The sequence below is a fragment of the Berghia stephanieae genome, unplaced genomic scaffold (assembly GCF_034508935.2).
Source record: "Berghia stephanieae isolate SIO BIC M18660-M18661 unplaced genomic scaffold, UCSD_Bste_1.3 scaffold1705, whole genome shotgun sequence".
Classification (NCBI taxonomy): domain Eukaryota; kingdom Metazoa; phylum Mollusca; class Gastropoda; order Nudibranchia; family Aeolidiidae; genus Berghia; species Berghia stephanieae.
Window position 1 is genome coordinate 1 of NW_027622741.1, and position 9,866 is coordinate 9,866.

General features: G+C 37.3%; 1 protein-coding gene and 1 long non-coding RNA gene across 2 annotated transcripts; both read left to right on the plus strand.

Annotated features, from left to right (window-relative positions):
• The first annotated feature begins 6 nt into the window (after positions 1–6).
• Positions 7–1,329, plus strand: LOC144961199 (uncharacterized). The gene is made up of 2 exons (XR_013643086.1): positions 7–145; positions 466–1,329. It is a non-coding gene; the product is annotated as an uncharacterized LOC144961199 (long non-coding RNA).
• A 7,191-nt stretch (positions 1,330–8,520) lies between these two features.
• On the plus strand, positions 8,521–9,015 carry LOC144961198 (uncharacterized). Its single transcript, XM_078894478.1, has one exon. It carries the CDS (start codon positions 8,521–8,523, stop codon positions 9,013–9,015), a length of 495 nt encoding a protein of 164 aa, XP_078750604.1.
• Positions 9,016–9,866: the final 851 nt, after the last annotated feature.

Below are 9,866 nucleotides of genomic sequence, written 5' to 3' on the forward strand. Positions count from 1 at the left end.
CCTGACAATCCATAAAGATGCTGGCTCAAGGGCTATTCTGGCAAGGTGTGTTGAGGCAAACCTTTGCCTGTGGCAAAACTCATCAATCAGCAAACCATCATCTAGGCCAGCAGACCAGAGTGTCTGCATGCACTTTTTGACAATGGTTAGTAATGTTTTCAAATCTCCATAGCGCCTTTACATTTTTTATTGGTGATCAATAAAATAAATGCTCATTTTTCTAAATGCAAATGGCAAAGCATAATTTGAATTGAATTACTACTGAATGTATTAACTTAACGACAGACTATAGTTTGTTGCCAAGAGTTTTGTTCTATGGATGTAAAACCAATGAAATTTCAAGTGTGTTGGTGTGAATAATGATCATTTTTTAAAAATTGCTATGTCTTTGACAAATGCATTTTATGACAATAATGCCATTTCCAAAAATTGCTAATGAAATTTTATTTCAATTTTTCCATCCAGAGCAGGATCAACCCTCTTTGTGGAACTACAAAAAAAGTGGTGGCAAACAAGTAGTGTTGACTTTTTCTGTATTGAGGCGAAAGAGATTTTTATTCCAAGGGTTTGGGAAAGCAAATTGCTTTTTATTCAGAGCTAGTGCACTATTTAACTGTTTTATCGTCTAAAATAGAATTGATTTTGCAGTTCAACTTGACTAGATATCTAATTTTATACGACTTGTCTCTCAAGTAGAATAAAAAAATGAAAAATGAGGACAGCGTGCCATATTATCTTTTGAAAAATCATTTAATATATCTAGAAATCATCTGTATAACCTATTGTATACAGTAAATAATTAGGTTTTGTGATTATAATGATGAATTCATAAGGTATGACATCATATTTGACCACAAAATTATTTTATCTCTGGGCGTAAAAAAAATCAATTTTACAGCATTTTTTTTTATCTAAGGGGTATGGGTTAGTGAACCGATTATAATTTTTTTTAGACTTAGATCAATCTACAAAATTTTCGTTTTCTTGTCCTATTACGGTCATATTTTGAAAGTTTGATGGATCATTTCTTTTAGTTGTCTGCAAAATCAGCCTTTTAACTTTATGTCAAATTATAGAAAAAGCTTGCGCTTTCTCAAATGTCTGTTTTATGTCATTTGTCTGATTTTCTAGCAATCCTACCTTAGTCATTTTCCTTTAAATTATCTTCAAATTTATTCAGAATCTTTTCTATGATGTGTTTTACATCATGATGTAAGTGTTTGGGGGTAAATTAAAATTTAGCAATTTTATAAATTTTAAAATTCATTTGTTCCTGTCGATCCGCGCTAAATTTTCAGTTGAAATCAAATAAAAATTCTAAAAAAATTATTCCAAGAGTTTTCATGATATAGCTATTTATGAAAGAAACATTGTGTTTAAATTTGAAAGAAATTTATATGCTAGTTTTTGGTGCATCTATGTTAGAAATTTTAGGGTTTTACGTCTAATTTTAGCTTATGTTGCCCCTTAAAAAAGTTTTTTTTTAAATTCAGTTATTTTTGGTGTTTAGCATCAAATTATACATTACATTATTAGTTCATGAGATATAGTTAAAGAATTTTAGAACTATAAAGCATATTTGACCACTAAAGTAATTTTTTGGTGAATAACAGCAGATATTAAATTATTTCGCAATTTTTTTTCTTAGAGGTATGGATTAGCGAATTGTTTATAATTTTTTTCAGAATTTGATCAATTTATAAAATATTACTGTTTTCTTGTTCCATATTGGTTATACTTGATGAATGTTGGCCTTTGTCTGCATAATTAGCTTTATTATCAAAGGCTAGCACTATTCAGTATCTGATACTGAATAGCGGTTTTGCACTATTCAGTATCTGATACTGAATAGTGGTTTTGCACTATTCAGTATCTGACACTGAATAGTGGTTTTGCACTATTCAGTATCTGACACTGAATAGTGGTTTTGCACTATAATACGGTGTTTTTTTTTCCGAAACCTGACAAAGAGTGCAGCTGTGGGAGTGAATATGGGACTCAGAGAAGTGTACACCAGTGGGGAGTGAACCTGGGACTGGGTTTCGGCGGGTTTCGTAATAAAAAGCAATTACATTTTTATGAAACCCGATGACACCTGGCAATATCCGACAAAGTTATGGGAGGTAGGCAGCAGCGTGTGTGTGTGCGTGTGTGTGTAAGGGGGAGGAGGGGATGAACCTGAGATTCAGGGAAGTGTACACCAGTGGGGAGTGAACCTGGGACTCTGGGTTTTGTAAAAAAGCAATAACAAAATAGGGGGGGGGGGGGGGGATTACTTTTTTACGAAACCCGACAATATGCGGCAAAATTGTGGAAAGTAGGCAAAGCGTGGGGAGTGAACCTGGGACTCAGTGAAGTGTACACCAGTGGGGAGTGAACCTGAGACTATGGTTTTCGGCGAGATTCAGCTAGTTTCATAAAGAAGCAATTACTTTTTTACGAAACCCGACAAAACCTGGCAATATCCGAGAAAGTTATGGGTAGTAGGCAACAGTGGGGAGTGAACCTGAGAATCGGGGAAGTGTACACCAGTGGGGAGTGAACCTGTGACTGGGTTTCGGCGGGGTTTGAAAAAAAAAAAGCAATAACTTTTTGTTTACGAAATGCGCCATCTCCCAACAAAATCGGGCAAAGTTATGGAAAGTAGGCAAATAATGGGGAGTGAACCTGAGACTAAGGGAAGTGTACACCAGTGGGGAGTGAACCTGAGACTATGGTTTTCGACGGATTTCAGCGAGTTTCACATAAAAGGAATTATTTTTTTACAAAACCCGGCAATATCCGACAGATTTTGAAAGTAGGCAACAATGGGGAGTGAACCTGATTCATGGAAGTGTACACCACTGGGCAGTGAACCTGAGACTCTTGTTTTCTGCGGATTTCAGCGAGTTTCACATAAAAGCAATTACTTTTTTACGAAACCCGACGAAACCTGGCAATATCCGACAAAGTTATTGGAGTAGGCAACAGTGGGGGGTGAACCTGAGATTCATGGAAATATACACCAGTGCGGAGTGAACCTGAGACTCTGGTTTTCGTCGGGATTCAGCGAGTTTCATATAAAAGCAATTACTTTTTTTACGAAACCCGGCAATATCCGACAAAGTTGTTGGAAGTAGACAACAGTGGGGAGTGAACCTGAGATTGTGGTTTTCGGTGGATTTCAGCGAGTTTCACATAAAAGCAATTACTTTTTTACGAAACCCGACGAAAACCTGGCAATATCCGAGAAAGTTATGGGAAGTAGGCAACAGTGGGGAGTGAACCTGAGACTCAGGGAAGTGTACACCAGTGGGGAGTGAACCTGAGACTCTGGTTTTCGGCGGGTTTCAGCGAGTTTCACATAAAAGCAATTACTTTTTTACAAAACCCGACTAAACCTGGCAATATCCGACAAAGTTATTGAAGTAGGCAACAGTGGGAGTGATCCTGAGAATCAGGGAAGTGTACACTTGTGGGAATTGAACCTGGGACTCTGGATTTTGTAAAAAAGCAATACCAAGGGGGAGGGGAATTACTTTTTTACGAAACCCGCCAAAAGCCGACAAAGTTATGGGAAGCAGGCAGCAGTGGGGAGTGAATCTGGGATTTGGACACCGATGAGGATTGAACCCGGGACTGCGAGAGGCTGATACCAGTGGACAGTGAGCTCAGAATGTACTTTTATTTCGAAACCTACCGAAATTGTCAAAAGTTATGGGAAGTGGGCACCATTGGGCAATGAACCGGGACTCAGGGAAGTGCACACCGGTTGGGAGTGAACCTGGGACTGTGAAAAGAGGAAATGAATCTGGGACTATGGAAGATGGATACCAGTGGGAAATGAAGCCGAACTATCGGAGTTGGGTACCAGACGAGAATGAAGCAATTACTTTTTTACGAAACCCGCCAAAACCCGCCGAAAAACCATAGTCTCGGGTTCACCCCCCCACTGTTACTTTCTTTCCATAACTTTGTCGGATATTGGCGGGTTTCGTAAAAAAGTAATTGCTTTTTTTAAAAACGAAACCCAGTCCCAGGTTCACTCCCCAATGGTGTACACTTCCCTGAGTCCCAGGTTCACTCCCCACTGCTGCCTACTTCCCATAACTTTGTCGGGTTTCGGCGTGTTTTGGCAGGTTTCGTAAAAAAAGAAACATCCATAAAAATACCACGTGTGTTCAGTAAATAGATGTCAATTGTAGTCTAATATTCAGTATCTATTTAAATTATTATTATTATTATTATTATTATTATTATTATTATTGTCATGTAAATTTCAATATAATACGGCAAGTAATTCTCGGAAGTACATCGCTCAATTAAAAATGAATTTATAATGAATCGGGTTTGTCTTAGATGACAAAACAAACAAACAAACAACAACAAGGAGAACAACAACAACAGAAAAAAGCAAGATTTTAAAAAGTAATAAACAATAGAAGAGTACAATAATGAAAAACAACAACGCGATGATAACACATAAAAGATATTCGTAATAAATCGATAACTGATTAAATTACTCCAACTACTTGATTTAAAAAAAAGCATAACCATAATCATAATAATGACGATGATGACGATTACAACAACAACGATAATAATAATAGTAAGTAAGTAATAATAATAATAAAAATAATAATAATAATAATAATAATAATAATAATAAAAGAACAATAGTATATTATCAACATTAAAGTATATTTCAAGCAAATAAAATTATTAAAACAAAAGTTTAAAAAATATAAATAGACAGAAGGAATTTTTAAAAAATATTGGGAAAAAAAAAAGTTACCCTTACCGGGATTTGAACTCTCGAACCTTAAGCTCAGAGTCAAACAGCTTATATCCACCATGCCATGGTGTCACTGAACTTTTAGAGACGTTTAATCATGTCTATTCAGACATTAAAAAATGTATTTGACTGCCTCTCTTATTTTGATATTTTGAACTATGTTAATTGCACGATAGCAGAAATTTAAACATTTCGATCAAAATATTTTTACAACTTTGAATCGGGCTGTCAGTTACTGCACGTGTTCAATCTGGAAGTAGGTCAGCAGTTCAACCGAGATTGTCGCACTTTTCACTCTTTCTATAAAAAAGAGTTCCTTATGGATACTGAACTGAATAGTGGCAAAGCACTATTCAGTATCTGATACTGAATAACCACTTCCATTATCAAATTAAAGACAAATTTTTCATTTTCTCAAAATTTCATTGTGCGTCATTCTCTGATTTTCTAACATTCACATCTGGATTGTTTCCCATCAGATTGTCTTCAAATTTGGTCAGAATTTTTCTTATGATGTGTTTTGCATCATGATGGTTGGGTTTTGGGCTAAACAAAAATTTAGCAGTTTTATGAATTTTTTTTCCTGTCATGTCACACCAAATTTTTACTAAGAAATCGAAAAAAAATTCTGAAAAATTTATTTTCAAGACTATTGCTAAACCTATCCATCTTGTTGTAAGAAACATTTTGTGTAAATTTGCAAGAGATCTGTTCGTTGTTTTTTTCTGCATCACTGTAAGAATATTTGGGGTCTAATTTGAGCTTATATTGTCCCCTCTGGTGGTAGGGATTTGGTGGCTAATAGTATTAGCGCTGGTGGTAGGGACTCAGTGAGTAATAGCGCTGGTGGTAGGGACTCAGTGAGTAATAGCGCTGGTCGTAGGGACTCGATGAGTAAAAGCTCTATGACTCGCTGAGTAATAGCGCTGGTGGTAGGGACTCGGTGAGTAATAACGCTGGTCGTAGGTGCTCAGTGAGTAAAAGCTCTATGACTCTGTAATAGCGCTGGTAGTAGGGACTCGGTGAGTAAAAGCGCTGGTGGTAGGGGCTCAGTGAGTAATAGCGCTGGTCGTAGGTACTCAGTGAGTAGAAGTGCTGGTGGTAGGGACTCAGTGAGTAAAAGCTCTATGACTCGGTAATAGCACTGGTGGTAGGGACAGTGTCAGTGAGTAAAAGCGCTGGTGGTAGGGACTTGGTGAGTTATAGCGCTGGTGGTAGGGACTCGGTGAGTAAAAGCACTGGTGGTAGGGACTCAGTGAGTAAAAGCTCTATACTATAACTCGGTAATAGCACTGGTGGTAGGGACAGTGTCGGTGAGTAAAAGCGCTGGAGGTAGGGACTCGGTGAGTTATAGCGCTGGTGGTAGGGACTCGATGAGTAAAAGCTCTATGACTCAATGAGTAAAAGCGCTGGTGGTAGGGACTCGGTGAGTTATTATAGCGCTGGTGGTAGGGACTCGGTGAGTAAAAGCTCTATGACTCGAGTAAAAGCGCTGGTGGTAGGGACTCAGTGAGTAAAAGCGCTGGTGGTAGGGACTTGGTGAGTAAAAGCGCTGGTGGTAGGGACTCGATGAGTAAAAGCGCTGGTGGTAGGGACTCGGTGAACTATAGCGCTGGTGGTAGGGACTCAGTAAAAGCTCTATGACTCAGTGAGTAGAAGCGCTGGTGGTAGGGACTCAGTGAGTAAAAGCTCAATGACTCGGTAATAGCACTGGTGGTAGGGACTCGGTGAGTAAAAGCTCTATGACTCAGTGAGTAAAAGCGCTGGTGGTAGGGACTCGGTGAGTTATAGCGCTGGTGGTAGGGACTCAGTGAGTAAAAGCTCTATGACTCAGTGAGTAGAAGCGCTGGTGGTAGGGACTCAGTGAGTAAAAGCTCAATGACTCGGTAATAGCAGTGGTGGTAGGGACTCGGTGAGTAAAAGCTCTATGACTCAATGAGTAAATGCGCTGGTGGTAGGGACTGGGTGAGTAATAGCGCTGGTGGTAGGGACTCAGTAAAAGCGCTGGTGGTAGGGACTCAGTGAGTAAAAGCGCTGGTAGGGATTCAGTGGTGTCACTGATTTTATGACATTAGAATATAAAGAAATTTACAACTACAATTGGACTAATGATTTTACAAAAGGTCCCCACAAAAGTATATCTTTAAATTATTAAACAAGTCTGTTGATTAAATTAAATTATAATTTTATTTTAAAAGATCAAGAAAATGTCAAAAATGAAAGTTTTGACAACGAAAATGTACCTATTCCGTAACATATAAAGACACAAACAAATCTTGTCTTCTTGCTCCTCTGTAATCTTGACACAGCATTGCTCTGATTTTTCGTGAAGATGTGTAGCATGAACACTACTTCACTCTATACGGATCACGACCCAACAAGTATTGAGAACAACCATGTTTCTCAAATTTGTTTTACATACAGGACTTTGCACTATCCTTTTGAATCTGGATAGAGACTTGACCGACTCAACTGTTAACAGGCACCTTTTTACTATCACACTCTTTTATTGAGATGTGATATTACGACTTATAATGTCCCTTTTTATTTCGTCACTGACCGACCAGCTTTTGAAATTTTGATATTCCACAACACAGTGTTTGGTCTCCTGTGTTATATTTGTTTTAGTCTGTACCGGCCTGTATAACACAGTTTCGGACTTCTCTGTGTTATATTTTTATTAAGACATATAGTAACAGATTTGCCTTCTCTGTACTATGAATTGGTCACCCGTTCACGGACTGACACAATACAGTAGCCTGCACTATGCCTTGCTATCTTCCGGCCCCAAACGTACTTCACACAATCAACCCTGCATTATGTGAAGGATAGCTAGTGACGTTTGGCGACTGAGAGACGTTGTCATCACAAGATAGCATAGCAACAGGTTTGAAAAATACCAACTCGTGGTTGCCTAAAGCTAATATCCCATTGAGACTTAAGCTCATTCTACAGTAACGTGACAGCCCCCACCCACGTTAAAAATTTACTTTTTTGGTGGTTTATTACATGAAAATAAATTTTACAAATGGACAATGAGTAAAGGTATTAATAGGGTTGGGCAAATCTGGGTCGAAATTTCAATTCCAGTGATTTCTAATGCCAAATAGTGTGTAGAATAGGAATCTGGAAAAATTTTTTGAAAAAAATGATTCTTTAGGTTGGTTCAGAGCATTTTTTTGCAAAATGGCCGATTTTTTAGGCCAATTTTGATTTTTTTTAGATAATGCCTTTAAAAGACGCTTTTTATGCTAAATGTAAAGAACAGGTGAAGCCAAACACAGAAACCAAAAAACAAAATTAAAATCGGTTCAAAATTTCAGTTTTTATTGACTCATCATAATTTCCAAGATGGCCGCCGTTTTTAACAATTTCTTAAATAAATTTTTTTCCCCTTAACCAAATGTACAAGTGTGACACATGTCTTAACCTGTTTTTGAAAGGAGAATACGATTCTGGTGACATAAAATAGAAAATGAGTGATTTGGGTCTTTAAAATGAGCAATTTCTGTCTTTTCTAAGAAAAAAGGGGAAAAGAATAGGGTCAAAGGTCAAGTCAAGGTCACCCATCGTCATCTTGATTGTCTACTTCAAATTTGTTACAGAATAACATTTGTTCCATTTATATTACTCAGTCCATTTTTTAAATCACTCAAGGGAAGCAACTCTAATTACTCAAAATTACATTTCAAAATGTGTAAACAATGTCTTGTTGACTTTCAGATGAATGAAAATCAGCCATCAAGATGAGTGCCGTAACTACAAGAAATGAAGCAAAAAAGGATTTGTTTGGAAAAACATTTAAAGAACTTTATGAGTTCACACCAACTGCAAGCTTACCCGCTGGCCATATTGTTATTGGTCGAATGTTGGCATTATGCAAAACTACCAAAGGTATCAAATCATACAGCCGTGCTGATGCCAGTAAAATGGTAGCAAATGAGTTAAGAAGAGACTGGATTACAAAGAATGTCTACCCTATGAAAGAGCCTGCAGTTGCACAAAGAATCCAGAAAGATTATGAAAAATTTAACGCCTTAAGAAAATATGAAAATTCAAAGAAGATCAAGACTGAGAAATGGTGTGAAAATGCTGAAAACTTCAGAGATTCACTAACAAAAAATGCATATGACATACGATGTAATGATGCATCTTTCCAAAAGCAAATGGAAGAAGACTTTGGAGTAAAGATGACACAAGAAGATATTGATTTTCACCAAGATAACTGTTTTGGGAGTTAAAAGTTAATGTGTACCAACACTGTACCCAAAGACTGGGAGAGAATGAAAAAGAGAAAGCAGTCCAGAGAGGACTCAGTTCAAAAGAAACGCTTCAAACAGTGTGAAGATGAGAATGAACAGAAAGAAATAAATAGAAATGAGTTACTAAATTCAGTGATAGGTGAGAGTATTGACTCTGGGAACCTTAATCTTCATTCAAAGAGAAGACTCTTTACAGACCCAACAAAAGTAAACGCATCCTCATCAAAACATACCTTTGAACATATGAGTATGAATAGAGAAAAAAATTCCCAAGATTTTCCCATAACATTTCCGAAGGTTAAAATAAGAAACACCTCTAAAGCATTAAATGAAAGTGTGATACGATGTCTTGTTCAGTGTCAAAGTGAGAGCTCATGTTCAACAATGGAAGTTTGCAAAATAATGGTGAATGTTGCTAACATTGTATTTCATCAGGATTGGGAAATGCCAGAAAATAAGCATGAAGATGAATGTACCGAAAATGATAAAGATGATGAAACTTACTCATCAAGTGAAGAGGAGGAGCAGCAGGAGGGGGGTGAGAGGGATCAGAATGAGAAAAAGAAGCGAAAGTGTAAGAAAGATCTTGCTTTCACTCTACCAAGTCGAAGAACAATAATGAGATACCTAGAAGATGCATCCTATATGAGTCTCAAGTATGTAGCTCAACAACTTTTGAACGATGAAGAATCTGTTGTTACTGTGGGACTTGATGACACAACAAAGGCAGCTGGTCATAAAACATATGACATTAAAACAGACCATATAACCATGAAAGGTAATTGTCAACCCAAAAAAACTCTCACAACTGGGTATATTGAAAATCTTAG